Genomic DNA, 19,424 nt, shown 5'->3' with positions numbered 1-19,424 from the left:
TCCTCAACAGAACAGGGATAGAAAATAGGAAAGAAAAGTTCATGGGTCAAGATAAAGACTTGACCATCACAGGCAAAACAGACTTGGCTTGGGGAAGAGTAGTTTGATTTATTGTCATCCTCAAGCGGTGCATGGGGATGGGGACTGGGGAGTTGTGGTCAGTCCCTAACAGCTTCTCTCTGCCACTCCTTCCTCCTCACATTCTTCACGTGCTCCAGTGTGGATCCATCTCACGGGTTGCAGTCCTTCAGGATAAACCTGCTCCACCCTAAGCCCTCCACAGGCTGCAGTCCCTTCATGAACTATCCACCTGCTCCAGCGTGAGGTCTTCCATGGCTGCAGTGTGGATACCTGCACCACCATGGTCTCTCCAAGATTTTGATTGTGATTAGAGTGCCTTAAATCTGATCAGCTATGTTGCAGATGCTTTCAAATACCCCAGTTTGCAAAGACTGGGAAAGGACCTTTATGCCACCCAAGAGTCTTATTTCGAGACTTTCTAATTTCTTCCCAATTTTTATTATCTCCATTTCTGAATTTCTGACAATTTACAGGTATCTAGAGCACCTCTCTTCCAAAGACTGACTCAGACAAGTTTCTCTTTCCTTTTACAGGCGTGAATATGGCTGGTTTGCTCACATTTTCTAGTTCCTTAAGGAGAGCTGAGGAATGTCATACCATGAATCTGTATTTAGGACCTCTGATCCAGAGTCAAAAGAGTAGCTCGAAGGACATGAAACATAAAATCAGTATGACTTTACTCTTCTGGAGCTGATTTACTAAAAAGTTTGGACAGATTAAATTTGTAACAAAAAGGTTTGGACTGGATGGTACATTGTTTGTTTAATTTACTCTTGCTTTATTAAGGTTGCAGCATTGGCCATCCACAGAGCTTTAAATCTATCAAGGGCTTGGATCCCATGGCACATTTATGCCTGGCAAGAAAATATAAAACAAGCATACATTTCATAATGTCTTCTCTGGTTAGTTCTGCAGATATGTGGTCAAAGAACCATGCCTTACACAGATTAAATTTGTACTACTGAACTGCTGTTCAGTGCTGAACACTTTGCTGAACTATGGCACAGTACTAAACACTCATTTGCCAGCATATCCTATATGTATATATAATTGTTTTTAAAGAAACTTTTTAAGCAGAATGATGAAAGATATGGCTTTCAATGTTGTCTTCATAACTGCACTTGTGAAGAATTACCAAAAAAATGTATAAGCAGTAAATTTGACAGCAGTATTTAATATTAATTTTCACTTAACAGTATCAAATGACAAGAATTAGTGCAAATCCAGTGACCAAACTTATATTTCTGTGGTTTTGCTTATTGTTCATCTGAGACATAATCTTAAATGTTTCCTATCTGAAGACATTTCTTCATATTTGCATATCTTTTGCATGAATATGACTGTTCAGAAATGTTGTAAAAACCTTTGTCAATGAAGTTTTATGGTGTAATTAATTTACAAGCATCTCCTATAAATATTTATTCGTGTGGATTATTAACCTCCTTTTCAGGTTGTGCCTTTTGTCAGTCCTTAATTCACACAAGCTTTCAAGACAGAAATGAAGCTTAAAAAATCATCTGATAAGAAATTTATTCCTCTTAGTTACTACGAAATTTTGTTTGCTTCCCTGCTTGCAGGTTTTGTGTGTGTTTGTGTTGGACTGATTGTACTTTCATGGTTATCAATCCAGGAGTTAGAACGAGGTAAGTAGACAACTTTTAACTTTTTCAAGACTTCCTCAGTAGATGTTCAGACTTTGAAGCCAGTAGTGTTGTCATTGTAATTATATTTCATATTTCATGCTATGGTTTTAATGCTACGCGGTTCTTTCATTTTTTTGAGTGTTTTTAATATTTTCGTCCTCTTCTCCCCCTGGACATTGATTTGAACAAAATAGGCAAAACCACAAGCACTTGAAGCATGTCCTGAAGCAGTAGAAAAGAATTTTTATAGTTTAGACTTTGGGATAGGTCCCTGAAATGCAATCCAAGCTATAAAGCTTTGGTTATTCAATTGTATTCATCAACTAGAGAAGGTAATATGGCAAATTGTGAATTTTTGCTTTTTTCTCCACGTATGAGGTTTGACTCAGAAAGACATTGATAATCCACTGAAGTCTGTGGGGAGCTTTAGGTGTTCTACTTCTCTTGGAATCTTCATTTTTATAAAAAAGATATTTTAAAGAAGTAATTTATTGGTGTGAGAGAGATCCTGCATTAGACAGTCAGCTTGCAGCCCTGTGTAAAGTTAAGGTAAGTCATTCTTAATATTTAGCCAATGTTCAGAATGTGATAGGATTAAGCTACCGATGCTCAAAGTACAGTAAGTTAAAAAATTGATGTAGGATGATTTTCAAATGATTTTCAATTTCAAACTGAAATTTTGATTTAAATGTCTTGTTGTTATATGTTAACTGTGCACTGGTAAGGCCACACGTGGGGTACTGTGTCCAATACTGGGCTCCCCAGTACATGAGAGATATCGAGCTACTGTCCAGTGAAAGACTGTTAAGTTTGTGGAGTCTCCATCCTTGAAGAATGGCCCTCCTTGAGCAGAAGAGTTGGACAAAATGACCTCCAGAGCTTTCTTCCAACATCATCCCTCCTGTGATCTAGATTGTTGTTTGGAAGGAGATGTATTTAGGTATATGGAGCCCTCACAGCTAATAGCAAAAAGACGTTTTGAAATGAAGGAAGTAGGTTAGGCAAAATATTCAAGAAATAATTTTTTTCGTTATAGTGATTTTTGTAGCTGAAAAAATAATTCTGATACATTGATGTTTTTGGTGCTTTCATTAACCAAAAGTCCATGCTATTTCATATTGAAGCACATGAAGACTAAACTAGCTGTAAGCCATATTTAAAAAAAAAAAATTGTCAAAATATTCACATTTATTCCTTTAGTTGCTATTGTTTTTCATTCCAGATTTTAAAACTTGTTGTCCTTACTGATTTTCTTCCCCTCATACCAGAATACTATCACATTCCAGAAAAATAAAAGTAGCTTAAAGGTATTATTGTATCTAGTTAGAGACAGACTTTAAATTGATGACTTAGGTTTTAGAAGATGAATAGGCAAGAATTTAATCATGTACAAATAATAAATATAAATTAAAATTATATTTGACATATATAACAAAAAAAGGCCTTTGCAATTTAGAAAGATTTGTTCAAACAGATTTGCAATTGTTGTAAGGATAAATGACCACAAAGAAGCTCAAAAGTAGTCTACTGTTACCAGTTGATAGTAGTAAATCGGTGTCACTAGGCTGTGCCTTCCATCACAAGCTGTTTACTGTAGTATTTATGTTACCTGCTTTTATGTTAAAACTTGTTTTGGATGTTAATGCCTTCAAACACAACCCCAAAATACCACTGATACTGTAACTGGTAAGCAAAAGGCATTTTTTATCAATTAACCACATTTATTCAGGTCTTGTCTGAAAATTTCAAGTTCGTTACACAGTGAAGCAATATTTTTAATGTAGAATGAATTTCTTTATGCATATCTCTTATGCTGTAATACATTAAAAATCAAGATTAAATTTGCAGTAAGGACCAGTTATCTAGTTTCCTGATAAATTCTCATAGCTTTTCATGCATAAGAAAGTTCAGGTCAAAAATGGTATATCTAGTCTGATACCAGTGTTTCCACTGCTGTCATGAATAACAGTGTACATTTATATAAAAAATGCACTGCATTTAATACAAAGAGTGGGAAGTAGTAATTCTTAATATTTTTAATTCAGAACACACAAAAACCTCATTATTCACTATCATTCTTCCCATGTATCTTTGTCCCTTGTGTTAGACATAACTGGACACACCATTGTCCCCTTTATCCATTCACAGTGGTGTTGGAAAACAGCATTTAAAACAAAACTGAAACTAATGAAAACCAAGGAAAAATCATATTCATAAAAATACGTTTACAGCCATAATGATCGTAAACATTGAAAAATGTCTATCACTTTTTTTTTGAATCAGCACTAGGCAAAACATCTCTGATTACAAAGCAAAATAGAAAGCTAAGTTGTTGTATTGATGATCTGTGTGGGATAAAATCTAATGTAATGTTTCTCATTTATTTCTACATAATTCAAAACATTGAATTTTATTATTAATTGTCTAGCTGAAGCACATGGGAATACTCATGTCTACGTGGGAACTTTTAAAATACTCTCTGGGACATCATTCACTCCTGCTTTGCAAAACAGATCATCAGCTGATTTCAAAGTCCTTGCCTTTGATGTTGAACAATTGGTAAGAACCTGTTGGTCCCTGGTTAATTCAAGAATATGTGGTACGTATATTAACGCCCTAACACGACCTGTTGTTGATGGCTTTTTCCTCTTTCCAAAATGAGATACTTCATGTCCTAAGCCTGGTCAGAATTCAAGATATTCCTTATTTATGAAAAACAGTAAAGCATCAAAGAAAAAGTTTGCTTCTGTAGTCTAGAATTGGGAAGGAAATATTATTTAGTATTAAATCATGAATGTGTGTGCAACTGGGTGTATTTTTAAATACTGTATTGATTCAAGATTTCTCTTTTCCATCTAGATACAAAAAGTCTTTCAAGCAAGTGATCTGAAAAATGAATTTGAGAGATGTGAAATTTCTCAGTTCAAGTAGGTACAGTTTAATTAAACTTTGCAAATAAATGTCAAAATTCCTCACTTAGCTATTTCTCTCAGAAGTGCTTATGAATACCTTGCTCTTCAAGAGATTCTTGGGAATATTATATTATTCCTTTCATGTCTTACGTCTTCCAAGTACTGCTGTGGGAAGTTTGACACAATGTGTTTCCTTGGGCAAGGTTCCTTCTTGGACTCCTGCATGTCCATGCCTTGACCAAACCAGTAAGGCTGAGCCCTAAGACCAACTCACAAAACTTCTATATTTTAAAGAATTGCTAAAAACTCTTTTTTCCCTCAGGTCTATTAGTTGTGCTGTTTGCAGGGTTGCTGGCCCTTGCCATCTAGAAGAAAGTTCAGGTTAGAGATCTGCTGGCATAAGCTGAGATGAATGGAAATACGTTCATATGTCCCTATGGGCATGGATCCACTTAACTCATACTCCTTAGGGTGCAAGCGAGGCTGTCATTTGACACCAGGTAATGCCGCACCCTGTGTGTCCTAAGGAGTCTATAAAATAGGTACAGTAAGACCTGCTTCATTTATTAAAATTTGTTTGACCTCCTTTTTTTTTCAATATCCTGTTATGTTGGTTGTCCTACTGAAGGCCAGCTGGAAAAAAGTCCAGTATATGCAGTGAGGTCTGTAGTGTTAACTCTGCAATGATCTTAATAAGGTCCTGATTCAGGAAAACACATGTAATAATGTCTCCCATTATTAAAAAGTTTCAGAACATGCTTCCATCCTATCCACATTATAAACTCAAGCAGAAACATATGCTTTGTGTTGTGCTTTGTTGTTTGGGTTTTTTTTTCTACAGGAAATCTGAAGATGGCCATGAAAGAGTCAAGAAGTCAGAGACTGGGTAATTGCATATGACAAAGTTTACTTAAAATATGGGCAAGAGACAATGATGCTCTTAATTTAGAAAGTTCTGTGAACAGCAAATGGATGAAAAAATGCATCTTTAGATATTGGATAAGGCCCTCGAAAGAACATATGAAGCTTCAAGACATCTTTCCTCCAAAAACATCCTGTAGGATTAGAAAAAAAAAAATTTAATAGTCCCTGGGACTGCCAATTTAGAAAGAAAAATGAGAACGGTAAGGACAGTGAAGTAGCTAGGAAACTAACTGGAAAGGAAAGGATTGTCAGTTTGTGCTGAGCTTGCTTGTGGAAGCTGCTTAGACTGGGGGGTCAGATCTCACTTTATCATTAGTAACTTAAGTTTTAAATAAAGAAAGGTCTGATGACACACTATGATAGGCAAGAACAAAACAGAGGACAAAAGATTAAGACTCTAGAAGAACTGGAAGACCTTGAGAAATGAATGATATTATTGGTTGTCTTATAGGTGAGACCACAAAATTAAACTGCACATTACATGACAACAGACGATGCAATTCTGTGATACCAGCTGTTCTTGTGATATGAACGTTTTCTGTAAATGCATAAATTGGATAAGTATTCAGAGGAGATAGTTCAGCTGAATGATCATGCTTGCAAAAGAAAAATGGATGTTAGCCAGCTGTGAATACATGTATGTTAAAAATGGGAAACAGATTTGATTTAGAGCAATCATTGGATTGGAATAATGAGGGCATAAAACTAATTAGCTAGAAAGGTGGAGTATGATCACTTTCTGAAGGATTTTATAACATCAAGGGAACTGAATACACAGTGGTGGGAGTAGGTCACTTCAAGGTTTTTGTCCTTGTGAAGGTGGATCCAATCATCACAATTTAGTTTCTACACACAGAACGGAACTAGTCTCATCAAACTGTGGTTGTCAAAGATGTAGACATCTCTGAGCTAGTTGCTCAAGACTCTCTTTGTAAGTGATGGGTCTTCAAAGTTTTCTCTCAGTCATCTCGTCAGATTAGATGCCTTTTTTAGGAGGAGATCAATTATGCCGAAGAACAGCTTACTTCTTTCCATCAACTACAGTAGGAATCTAGATATCTGCACTGTAAACATCTATATTTGGTAAAAACAATTCCACCCCTGTATCTTAACAGAAATACCACAGAAATAACAGAAAATCTGATGTCAGTGAATGTTGGATCTGGCTTTTTAATACATCAGTAAGGATCTGTCTTCATTTCTGCTTTGAAATAATATTTGAAATACGACTTTGTCTCAGAAATTATTTTCTAGTTGGCTCTTTTCATTTTAAAAGTGTTTACTCCTTTGGGCATTCTCCTTATTGTTTCACCCTTGAAACTCTGCTGAGTCACAAGGATAGCAATAAAAGCTTTTGTTTGCTCAGCATGGCCTAGAGGCTATCAGAAACATAAGAAATTAGAGAGGAGAGTTTTTTCATATATTGCAAACTGCAAACTATGCTCAGCAAAATGGCAGGATTAATTACCCCTTATCAAAAAGCACTGCTGAGTCAGTTGCAGTTGGGTAGTATAAATGCTTAAGAATAAAAAAGTTTTCACCTAAATTTAAGTAAATGGAGAAAAACAGTATCTTTAGCAAGCACTACTTTAATCTAGCTACAAATATAAAAATAATAGTATCTAGAAGGGATGGGAGAGACCAAACAGGCAACACTCTGGATAAAATTCAGACCCCGTAGAAGTTAAATGTAGTTCAACCACTGATTTCAAAACATCTGTGCTTTCAGCCATTATTCTTTCCTTATGAGAATCCAGGCAGTCACACAGCAGATACTTATAGATGCAGAATCCACAGATGATGTTTGATTTGTAGAAGTGATCATTTTGTATTATATTTTTGTAACATTAATATATTATATCATTTTCATAACATTTCAAGGTTCACCATCAATATTTTAGGGCTTAAACTAGAAGACCTGTTGAATAACAATAAACTTACTTCTCCTTTAGTTTATTCAAATTCAGCTCCATTGCAGCAATTGATGTGAATGTTGTTTTGGTTTTTTCCACAGTGAAAATAAGAGTAGATAAAGGAAAAAACATGTTTCTCCAAGGTTCAAACCTACTTGATAATTAAGAGGTGTTTCTTTATGTGTCATCTTTGCCAGCCAACACTTAAAAGATACTCCAACTTTGCAAATGGAACTTGTGTTAGAATGAAATATTGTCTAGATGATAAGTCATATATCGGATTTACTCCATTAGCCTGTGTAAATAACCACCTTCTCTGTTTTGTATTGCTAGTGTTGTTGTCATCTTCAGCCTTTATTTTACCCAGGTGGTAACAGTTGAGAAAGTGAAAAATGAGCTGGTCCTGGGTATCAACGCAAATACAACTAATGTTACCCAGACTTTGAAAATTGATGTGAACAGCATACAAGTCACAGGTAATGCCAGTAAACATTTTTTCTCTATATAAATCCTTGAGAACTACAGGTAACATGAACGAAAACTTTGGCTCCCAAACAGCAAAGGGATTGTCACTTATGCTCAAGGGTGCCCTCCTTCCCCACTACAGAACGTTCAGTAGCAGCTGAAAGAAACATTTACAACTTTGTCAACTAGAAAGTATGAGTCAGCATTGTGTATGGTCGCTAAGGAGGGAGTAAGGACAAAGTAGTGATTTCCCAGTGAAAACCACTCAATTTCAACTCTTTTATGTAGCATAACATTTGTAATTTCCTTATCCCTCAAATTAAAACAATTAAGCCCCAACAGTGTTACTTCATAAGTAAATGCAATTATAATTTTGTTTTTTGTTTTGCTAAAGAATAAGGAAAAGAGCTCAACCGCACGGTGAGTGAAAAATTTGTATTGAAAAGGTATCAGTAAGAACAACAAACTGAACACAAAGTGTGGCTTCTAGATTACACCCAAGGAACAAACTTCATATTCCTCTAAACTTTAGGTGAAGTGTAAATGGAAAAAAAGGAATGTGGCTTTAAAGATTAGGTAGTTTTAAATTCTGCAAATAAACAAGTATAGTGATTTTATGTAAGTACTAGAAAATTTATCAAAGCCTAAGTGGAAGTCCAACAAGATCAATGGGAATCCTTGTTTTTACCTCAATAAGCTTCAAAACAGACCTTCACGGAGGAAGAGGATAAAACATAATTTGAATCCTCTGAAGTGGAAGATGATTAGCTGACATCTGAAGACCTGGAGATACTATTAAGTAGCAACTGATTGCTTTAAGAGGAATGGGACATCTGGTGTGCAATGCCTCTTACTCTATTCTAAAAGGTGCATTCTTCAGATATTCAATGTCTAAATTCAGAGGCTCGACATATTTATTTCTCTGCACCACATATAAGAATTTATTCTAAATAACTGCAAATCACTGTAGAAAGTGATTGCTCATTATATTTCAAAAACGCCACCAAAGAAAATTATGAAGAGATTTTTAAAAGGTTTTATATCTATTGATGAACTCTGAAGTAGTCAAACTTTTTTTGCTGTGGATCATTAAAATGTCTCTTCACATGAGATATCAGCTGTCCATTCCATCAGGAGTGCTTCAATAAAATAACAACTGTAACTAATTTACAGTCATAATCATATATGGCACGTTTGCATCCTACATTTTAGTAAGTTTTACAAGAGAAGTGTTATTCCTATTTCAGAGAGGGAGGGAACTATAACACAGGTGTGACTTGCTTGAAATCACAGTTTTCACAGTGGTTAAAAGTAACTTACTTTCTTGCAAATTATCCCAGGCCAATTTAAATTCATATAGCTCATCTAAATACTGTTCTGTAAGACACAGGTGGTCTGAAAATCTCCATAGTATAAATGGTGTCAAGACAGAAATTTCCCAGATGAAGACATTTTATATGAATGAAGGGATATAAAGACAATGAGTAGGGATTGAGTACTGAAAGGGATTAAGACAGATCTTTCCTCCTTAGGAAGATCATAGTTTGAGAAAAGGTTGGGAACAGGGTAAGATGGTCAAAAGGAGGGAAGAGGGACACTGCTAGTAATTCAGAGAGAAATAGTCACAGCTGATTTTTTTTTTTTAATCTTTCTTTCTCTGAGTTGTATAAAACTGCTATAAAAGGAGTTTATCATGAACTCGCTTTCTTCCAGCAGCTGCTGAAAATCTTACTACAAGGATGCCTTTAACTTTGTCAGGTCAGTATCTTTCATAAAACAGAAACTCTTTTTTGTTACCCATACAACATGAAGAAAAATAAGACTTGCTGTTCAGCTGGTATAATTTATGCCTTGGCTGTAGTTGGGGCTTGACTGTTAGGGTCCATTCAGTGATAGTTAGCTGCCCTTCATCATTTCTGACCATTTGAGAAAGCAGTGATCTGAAGTCTGTATAAAAGCTCTAAGAGCTTAATTGGTGGATCAAGAAAAAAGTTGAGTCTCCATCAACCAGCTGAGTCACAAGCTGAAGTTTTTGCAGATTTAGGCAGGTAGATGGGGCTGGGGATTCCTGCTGTCATGCTGTGGTTACCAATACACTGAGCAATGTTGATTGATAGACTTTCCTTCCACTATTACTGGAAGTCTTATGACGATAGGGTATGAAGCAGACACAACTCCTTGGTCTCACAAATTCACCAAGTGTGAACCTCCCAAAAATCAGTCAGACAGCTGAATAATACAGTAGAATCTTTGTAGCACTAGATGCAGGTAGTGTTGTCACGTACAAACTGCATACAAATTATCACATACAAATTCTCCAGGACAGGGTACCAGACCATGAAGCTTTGTGCAATTTATCTGAGCTAAAGAAATGTACCTTTGAGTATAGGAGCCAAGTATTTATTGACAGTCTAATTACAGCCATAACAATGAAACAGTTATTAGTCTAGTTACAGGCCTGCTGACATGTATAGTCCAAAGTGTAGAACTACGACAGCTTATTCCCAATGATACAGTTAAAACTGCTAACATACAAATTTTCTTCTATCTGACCCTTCCTCTGGTATGCTATCTCAGTGCTCCCCTGAGTCCTAAGTTCAATGTTGCTAATCATCCTCAACAAGAAATAGCGAGGTGTCGGAGGAGTGCCAGAGGAAGGGGGAAGGGAGTGGGAGTTGTCAGCACCCCAGGCTGGAATGGGAATAATGGTCCTGGTGTGGATTCCTTCCCACTTGGTCTTGGGTCTGCCTGGGGTCATTTTTGTATGTTTGTTAACAGTGTCTGCTTCCTTGCTCTTTCTGTCCAAATCCTATGATATACACAAATTTTACTGTATGTGGTACACTTACATATGCTAGGTGCTTGGGTTTTTGCTCTCTTTACCCTAAAACCATCCTTATACACCTCATGTGTTACTTTAGTGAGATAGCACAGTAACTGACCATTTGTTACTTATTTTTGTTCTTATTTGTTCCTATACAGCTGATACCTCTATCACTGTCCTGTGCTTTTCCTTTCATGGTTTTTGCTGTCAAATTGTGCGTGCACTTTTGGGTGTACCTGTAACAATCTAAATTTTTTTCAAGCCTTCAAGACTTAACTTCCTGATAATTGTTTTATGAGAAGTGTTTGCTTATTCATGCATCCGTGTTTTAGGTCTTTGAATGTTTCATTCCTTCCAACATAGTGATCCTATAGAAAATATATAGACAGATATGTAGGTAGATACATATGTATATGTATCTACACTTTTGAAATTACTGTGAAGCTATGAATGAAGCTTCTTTCTCTGAATGTAGCGGTGTTAGAACAGTCCATCCAGCTGCACCCTCCGTGCATCTTCTGCTGGGCTCTCCTCTCTCTCTGCCAGAGGAACTGTGTCCTTAAATTTGCTGACATAAAATGCTCTGTAATCCATTTAATACAAAATGGCCTAGCTTAGCTTAATAGCATTTGCTAAATAAGCATGTTTTGATGGAATGGAATATTGGTAGGAAGTCCTCATGCAAGTTTGTCCACTAGTAGGTCTGGGAGAGCAGGAACATGTAAAAAAAGCAAGTCTGTGATGGCCAATGATCAGCAACTTCTGCCAGCAAAACTGATAGATGACAAACTATAGAGAAGGCCTTACTACATCTCTCATTTTATTACTTCTGGCCTTTATCTTATAAGCTATGGGACAGGATACATTAATTATAGTGACATGGGGATTTTTTCATCTCGGGACACCATCATCCTGCTCACATATTTGAGTCTTAATGTAGAAAGTAAAAATAATAAACAGAGATGTTAATGGAAATTCAAAGAGAGAAAAAAAAAAAAAAAAGGCTCTTTGGGAACTGGAAACGCCAGGGGCATCTTCAGTGACTGTTATTAAAAGGATCACTAAGTAGAAGTTGTGTTGGAGCAATCACAGATAAACATTCCATTTTCCCAGAATGTTTTGCAGTTTACTAATACAAATCTACTTATGTACTCAGGCTTTTATTCATGTGTAAATATGTATACACACAGGTATGTATGTAAGCCTGTATGTAAATATGCAAATACTAAATAGGTTTGAGGCTCTTCTCCTCACACTACAATAACTGATTTGTTGAGCAATGTTATTTATGAGAAAATGTGCATACACATTTTAGTGCTAATATTAAAGTTGTCATAACTTTTCTTTTTTAAACAGATCCCATGAGTCTAATTACAAGCACCCTGACACCAACTTCAGGTCAGAACTTTTACATACCAGGGGAAGACAAGAAAACATCACTGTTATTTTAATGGGGGGCGGGGGGAAGTCTTTTGAAGTTTTTGAAAAGCACGTGACTAGAGCTAAAAGAATGAGGTTTAAAATACACATGGGTTCCACATTATTTTTCTTATATTAATTGTGACATTTGACCCTCAAGATCAAGCCACTCAAGCTGGCATTACCATATCATTACCTAGGCTGGGGTTTGGGGATACAGCAAATAATGCAGATATAAGAGCAGACTGGCTGCTGCTTAGTCCTCCCCAAGCAACTGCAGAGGTGTTCCCGGGGAGCAAGAAGTAGAGTTGTAACCTTGGGTTGTGTTTGTCCAGGTTCAGGACTACTCACCCCAAGCAAGTCCTCAACAACAGCAGGTAGGTAACTATATATGGGCAGAAGCTAGGAGGTTATATGAAACCATCTGAGATCTTAGAATTGAACTGTTTGCGTACAGCCTCTTCTCACGTCATTCAGTTCTCACATAGCGTTTCCTACAAATACACAATATATGGGTTTACCTTTGATTTGACTAAGGACACCCTTCAAAAAGAGGGACTTCTAAGACTGTACATTCCACAAAAATTATATATGTGTTGTGTATATTTATATATATATTGATACTCATACTGATCCCTCATTTTTGTTTCCTCTTATTTCTTGGGACTTTTCGGAAAAAAACAACTGTTAACAAAATCTCACATGACTTGCCATGGACAGAAAGCCAAAGCTGTTTGAATCTTTGAAAACGTCCCCTAGCCTTACTAAATGGTGAAATATATATGACATTTATAAACATTTTCAAATAGGTCTAATGTATTTACTGTCATTTTTTAGTTGAGTATAGCAATTACATTGCAATTTAGGGTAATTTGTTTAAGTTTAAAGTCAAAATGTTTTACTAGAAAATGTTCATTTCTTTCTATCCAGTAGGTGGCAATGCTGTTTAGTTTTCTGAGTTGAAGACTAAAACTAGAATTGATCATGTTGTACATAAACAATGTTGTCTTGCATATTGGGCTTGTGCAAAACATACTCCTAGATAATTGGTTGGGCTTCTGTTCTGTGTCTAGAATGCACAGTCTTATCACTGGTCATCTGTGGCAATTCATTCATTGGCACTGTAACACCTCCAACACTTGACTAAAGTATGTTTGGTTTGCTTCAGTTACCAACTGGATGTAAAATGGCAGCTCTTCTGCTTTACACTGTCTGCATTGCTAACACTGAAAGTGTTTTGTGAAGCACTTCAAAATGCTACAGTACATCCAAACCAATTTCAGTCTTTGTCACTTATACTGCTAACATACAATACATTTACTTAATCTCATTACAAAGCACAGTTTTATGAAAAAATAAATCAAACAATAATGGTTAGAGGCTGCAAGATCAGTTTTACAAATTAATATTTTTCCTTCTTGCGTAAGAAATTTTGACCTTTTCCAGCAAGCATTTACAGAAGTAAAGAAAAGGAACTATGTGAATAGTGCTAGGTGAACTGTTTCTGTAGAATTTAATGCAACTTTCAACAATTTAGAAATTAGTAATTATCCAAAGCTTATTTTAGCTGCATGTTTTGTTCCGTTTAATAGGACATACTTGAATTCTATAGATGTTTAAGGCAAAAACCATCTAAAGACTAAAAAAGCATGTTTGCAGTGGATCAATATTTATGCTCTAGGAAAATAATATCAGTAACATTCCACAATTTTAAGGATCTGCCCATGTATTCTTTCTGCAGAAATTTGCTCTTAACTTATAAATTTAATTTGCAAATACAAAAAGAAAAGGGTTTCTGATATTCCTGGTATTTTGAAATCCAGTCTTAATGGCTTTTGTTTTCAAGATATGCTCATTAAAAAATGAGACCCTTTAACATGATGAAGTGCAACACTGTGATGTACTGAAGTAGAAGAAATTAAATTGTATTCAACTAAAATCAGATATTTTCCAGTGTTATTTAAACTAAAGTACAGTTTTCTCATGTTATTCAAGCATAATAAATTGGAAAACGTCATTTACTATATTGCATAAAGTAGTTTATTTGGGTAGAGGAAGGAAATGGGAATTCATGGAAATTTTCTTCCAGCACTACTTCAAGCTTAGTTTCAAAAAATATGTCACTTCTGAGAATTTTCTCCATTCTGTACCAAATTTATCTTTTTAGTATGTGATGTTTCATTCCAGGCTTCTAAAAATGCAGTTTTGTAAAACACAATAAAGTGGTTGATTTGATTTGTGCTAGAGTAACCAGAGGTAAGTCAATTTTACTTTGTATTGCAATTGGATTACTGCTGTGCTGTTATTGCTGTTGTCCTTATTATTTCAGCTGAGTGTTTGCCACCTGCTGAACTTTGTGATGATGGTGTAACCTGCATTAGAAAAAATTTATTTTGTGATGGAGTCTTGGACTGCCTGGATGGTTCAGATGAATCTGAAAAAAGATGTGGTAAGAGTGTAAAACCCTGATCAGTCTTTTTAAACATACTTAGACCTGCCAGTAGTTTGTAAATAGTTTATAGGCAATAAACTGCACAGTGAAGTCCAAATCAATTCTACTAAAAATAATAAGAATGATTTTTATAATCTTTATCTTGTAAATGGAAACAATCTTCATTAAAATTCTCATCAATGAAGAATATGATTAATAATGATGAAATATTACAATTTGGCTATATTAATATAAAATAACATAGAAATTATTGTTCACAGTACAAATATTACTAATACAAATAAATATGATGTACATTATAAAATAATACACAAAATTCATATGAAATTTTGTACCAGTAATATCAAATAATGTTCTTTCCAGACAAGTTAAAATTGTGACCTGATAGAGGTGTAAAGTCACATTACCTAGTATCAGAAACCACCTAACGGCATTTTTGGAGTCAGAAAAGAAGTTCCTTTCTTGATTCCAGCGTTAAGAATATCATCACACAAAACACTACAAACAGCTTTTCCCAGGTTACTCTGTACACTTAGACACATTGATCCTGTACATCCAGAAACCGAGGCGGGGCAGGCGGTGGGATGGGCAGTGGCAGCATTTTGCAGCCAGGGCAGGTGAGTGTGACTCCGGCCAGGGCAGGACGGAGCCCTGGCAGGAATAGCTCTGTCTGCTGGCACCCACCCGCATCGCACCACAGCGCGCGAGGCTGTGGGAGGAGGGTCTGTGTGGCTGACACAAATGTTTGAGGTGCTGGCACCACAGTGAGAGCTGCAAGATGATGATGTGAAAATCTGAGCAACCAGCTCTAGGTGGCCCTATCTGATCCGAAGGTTGGACCAGATGACCTCCAGAGGTCCCTTCCAACCCAAATCCTTCCGTGATTCTGTGAAAATCTTACAAGCCTGAAAACTGGTTGGTATTTAATGGAAAAAGTTTATATCCTTCAGCCCCGGTGGGTTTGTTTGCCTTTATCTAACTGTCTGGTATCCCTGAGCACCTTTTCATGCAGAGCAGCCACTGCTCCATGTAGCAGTGAACACTGTGAAATTGCAGCAAGGAGGCTGTCTGGGTTCCCCTTACCAAAGTGCAGGTGCATGCAGCTTTTGGGTGGGGAGGCATGCATGTTAATTTTGTCTGCATTGCTCTCCACAGTCTCAGCTCTCAGTTAAAAATCTGTAAAGTTTATTTGCAACAAGAACTTTGCAAATGTTTTAGGAGAAGTTGGAGAGACTAAATCCCTGAGTGTTTTGTCTGTTTGTTTTTGTTTTTGTTTTTAATATAGAATTTGGTGCTAGAAATCTGGAAAGCTTATTTCCTCCTGCTGTGAGAACAACCTTCTGAGCTTTCCTGAGAATAATGGTGGGGGCAGTCTGGTCGAAGCTTTCAGAAGCATGTAAAATGCTGGGCTCTGCTTTAAAAACAAACAAGCAAGACCAATTTTTTTTAAAGAATCTGCAAACCTGATTCTGAAGGCTGGTGACATGCTGACCCCTTCTGCCAGAAATGGAATTTTCTTCAGAAAAAAGAGATGAATTGCAGACCTGCCCATTACCTGCATTTTTCCAAGTGCAGCCAATTAAGAAGGGAGACTTAACTGAACTTTTTTGGGAAAATATCTATCAAAATACTTCAGTAGAATATCCACAGAAACACATCCAAATGTTGAGTTTGCATAATAGCTGCATCCAGCTAGATTGTAACAATGATGGCCTCTGAGCAGGTCCCCCTACAGCTGAAGAAGTCAGAAGGTCCTAAAGTAACCTCAGCTAGACCTTTGTTCCACTGTAAGCGTTAACGTAGCAAAGCCCCAGAGAGTTATTTAGTCATTCATTTGTACCATCATACTGTTGTTTTGAGACATGGATTTTGTTTGGGGTAATAGTTTATCTTATTTAATTTAATTTTATTTTAGTTATAGCTAAATTTAAAAGTGCAGATCTTTATAGTTAAAAAGTACTATTATACATCTTATCAAAGTGAATACTTTTTAGTTACTATGAATGATTAGGTCTGAGTTTACAAGTTTTGTTCACATTTATTAAAGGTATTGGAGTAAATTCATTCAGTTACCATTAGTTTAGCAATTTCAGCTCATAACCTTACAGAAATACAATTCTGGCTGGAGAACAAATTGTTGTTTCATGACTTATGTTATATTTTCAGTCTTAAAATTTTCCATCCAAAAACTCAGGGCTTTTCTAAATTTATTTATTTAGATTTCCTACTAGACTTTGCAAAACCAGTGGAATGAGTGGCAATAAGCTGTATGCACATTTGGGATACCTGCCAATTTTTCCACCTCTTTGATTTTTCACTTATGCCCCATCTCTGAAGTAACTTAAATATAACCATATAAAAGCTAAATTTGTTTAGACTTTCAGAAGTGCTTCAGAGTTTCACAATGAGATTTACAGCCAATTCATAATTTGTGCTATAACTATTCTGCACACAACGAAGTTGCTGCCCTCTGAACAACTTGGTTTGTTTTTTTATCTTGATTATTATTCCCCCTAAGTACTTCTGATTTTAGAATATGTTAGTGGCTTTAAAATATAGGATACAAGGATGGATTTTAATAGTTTCTTCCTGCATTAGACAGAATTCAATAAAATCTCAGATTCTCAGCAGAGATTCAGGCACCTGAACACCTTAATTTTTTTGGTTTTATTGATTAAAATTATCTTGAAAGGTTTCTTTCTGGCTCTGCAATGCAGTGCAGTAACAAAAGGCATTGCAAAAGTGCAGTTAACAACTTCAATGAAAGGGTCTCTAGAGAAAAGTGAAAGTCTGAAGAGCATCTACTAATAATGGCTGGCACTGCTGAAAAGCAGCCATGTAGCACGTAAGGGTAAGGGAAGGGAGGCTGGAGGCTGACTCCAGGAGGTCCTTCTCTCTGCAGACTCTCTTTGCAGTTATTGTATGCCTGGGCTAACATTTTGTGATTACCTACCTCACAGCATCACTACAGTACTGTGATTAATCATGTGTAAGCCAGGAAGTAATGTGCTGCCCTTGGCAGAGAAAGGTCCCATCAAGTGAAATACGTGGGCTTGATCTGACCAGTTTGGGGAGCTTCTCCCTGCAATTCAAGGATAACAGGATTAAGCCCTCCCAATGTGCCCTGTGTGCAGCATCAGTAAATAGAAACGGACAGCAAGAGGTGTGTTGGGGAAGCAGTGAAAGTGGTTCCTACAAAAGATGTCTCCTGTCTCATTAGGAGAACAACTGAGGCTTTTCTGAGGGCTCCAGGAGGAGGCAGAAAAGTAATGACTTCTGTGACCCTGCCCGCCTTTGACCACAGCTGCCTCCTCCCTGCAATGAGGAAACACTGGGAGGTTCTTTAGGGAAATAGGATCAGTCTCAGCTATCTCCCTGCTACTTCCTGAAGTACCGAGCACCGATTATTGCTAGGCTGTAGATGTGCAGCCTGAGGACTTCTGCCTGAACCTTTCTGTCCTATTTCAAGTTACTCACTGTCTCTTAAGAGATAAGAAGAAACAAATAAAAAGAAGAAAGAAGAAACAAATAAAAGGAAACAAGAAGAACAGACATTTAACAAGAGCAAACTTTTGTCATTACTTTTATTAGAACGGTATGCTACATCTCTTTTTATTACTGCCAGTGCTATAAACTCCTTTTTAGATTGGATGTGTCTTGCTAACCACTTGTTAACAGTATCACCTTTTTGCACACTTCATTAATAACAAGCTGGGCACTTTCCGTCTTCTCACATTGATTTTATTCTTCTCAGTGGGAGACGTTTGTAAATATTAGCCCATTGGTAAGGGCAGGAGACAGAAAAAGTACTGCTATACCAATACCCAGCTCTGAAGCTGTAGCGTGTTCTGATATAGAATAGTAACTCGCTCTTTCACGGACACTTTTTGTCTATGTATTTAAAATCTTATGTGTTCTGTTTTCCTCTCAAGGGCCAAGACGACTGCAAAAGGAATATGTTTCTATTCCAGCTTATGCATTAGACATGTAATTGTTAGTGAAGTTCATTCTGCACAGTCTTTATTAACAATGCATGCCTGAGCCTGACTGAGGCAAAGCTTAATTTTTATGTTGTGCTTGCTACAGTCATAGTCAGAAAGAATTTTACACCTATAAAATGAACAGACAAGGAGCCCTGATTTATCATTTTATATATCATTTCCCAGAGGAGAACTATACTCAATAAAATTTCCATTTAATTTTCAATATGATCGATTATTCATAATTTGGATAATCATTATGGGTATGATTTCATTTCTGATGTTAATGAAAAGCTCTGTCTAATTTCTGATTATCTGCCTCAAAATTGATGAACTTGTCCTTACCTCTCTGAATATTCATGTATGGTACTGATTTATGCTTATTTGAAAGCTCTATGATGCTTTCTGAAAAACTGAAGAAAAACCATCATCAGAGAGATTCCTAACATAATGTTCAAGAGATGCAGCAAAAACTTCAACAGTTCTTCAGTGTCTGCTGAAATAAAATAACTCTACATGAATTACCATTTCCAACCTTGCTGAGGCTTAAAAATACTTTTTTTTAATATCTGATTTTTAAACTGAAGAACATACATAGAATGGAAACCATGGAAACAAAACTAATAAAAGCTTTTTGAAAAAATATATGATGATGGATGACATTCACCTCAGGTGAATGAATTCAATAGCTGGCAGGAAACTTGGGTTATCCACTTACCTCTTTTAGTTCTTAGTAATATATAAGGTGGGGAACTAGGAAGCTCATAAAAGTAGAGTTAGCAATAGTTAACTGTATCCTTTCTTGCTTTTA

The 19,424-nt window shown here is 36.3% G+C and overlaps 1 protein-coding gene across 1 annotated transcript in view; it reads left to right on the top strand.

Moving 5' to 3' along the window:
* Positions 1–1,579: 1,579 nt before the first annotated feature.
* The window catches only part of TMPRSS15 (transmembrane serine protease 15), a gene marked incomplete at its 5' end in the record, with an annotated part of 55,154 nt that continues 37,309 nt past the window's right edge, over positions 1,580–19,424 (top strand). Inside the window, 9 exons of the mRNA XM_082008414.1 lie at positions 1,580–1,724; positions 4,153–4,283; positions 4,584–4,651; positions 5,478–5,522; positions 7,807–7,949; positions 9,652–9,696; positions 12,119–12,160; positions 12,517–12,558; positions 14,511–14,630. Of these exons, the coding sequence (XP_081864540.1) occupies positions 1,580–1,724; positions 4,153–4,283; positions 4,584–4,651; positions 5,478–5,522; positions 7,807–7,949; positions 9,652–9,696; positions 12,119–12,160; positions 12,517–12,558; positions 14,511–14,630 (781 nt within the window). The remainder of the gene's footprint in view (positions 1,725–4,152; positions 4,284–4,583; positions 4,652–5,477; positions 5,523–7,806; positions 7,950–9,651; positions 9,697–12,118; positions 12,161–12,516; positions 12,559–14,510; positions 14,631–19,424) is intronic.

Source organism: Phaethon aethereus (genome assembly GCF_964289735.1).
Source record: "Phaethon aethereus genome assembly, chromosome: 1".
In the NCBI taxonomy this organism is placed as follows: Eukaryota; Metazoa; Chordata; class Aves; order Phaethontiformes; family Phaethontidae; genus Phaethon; species Phaethon aethereus.
This window is presented reverse-complemented; position numbering and strand designations above follow the sequence as displayed.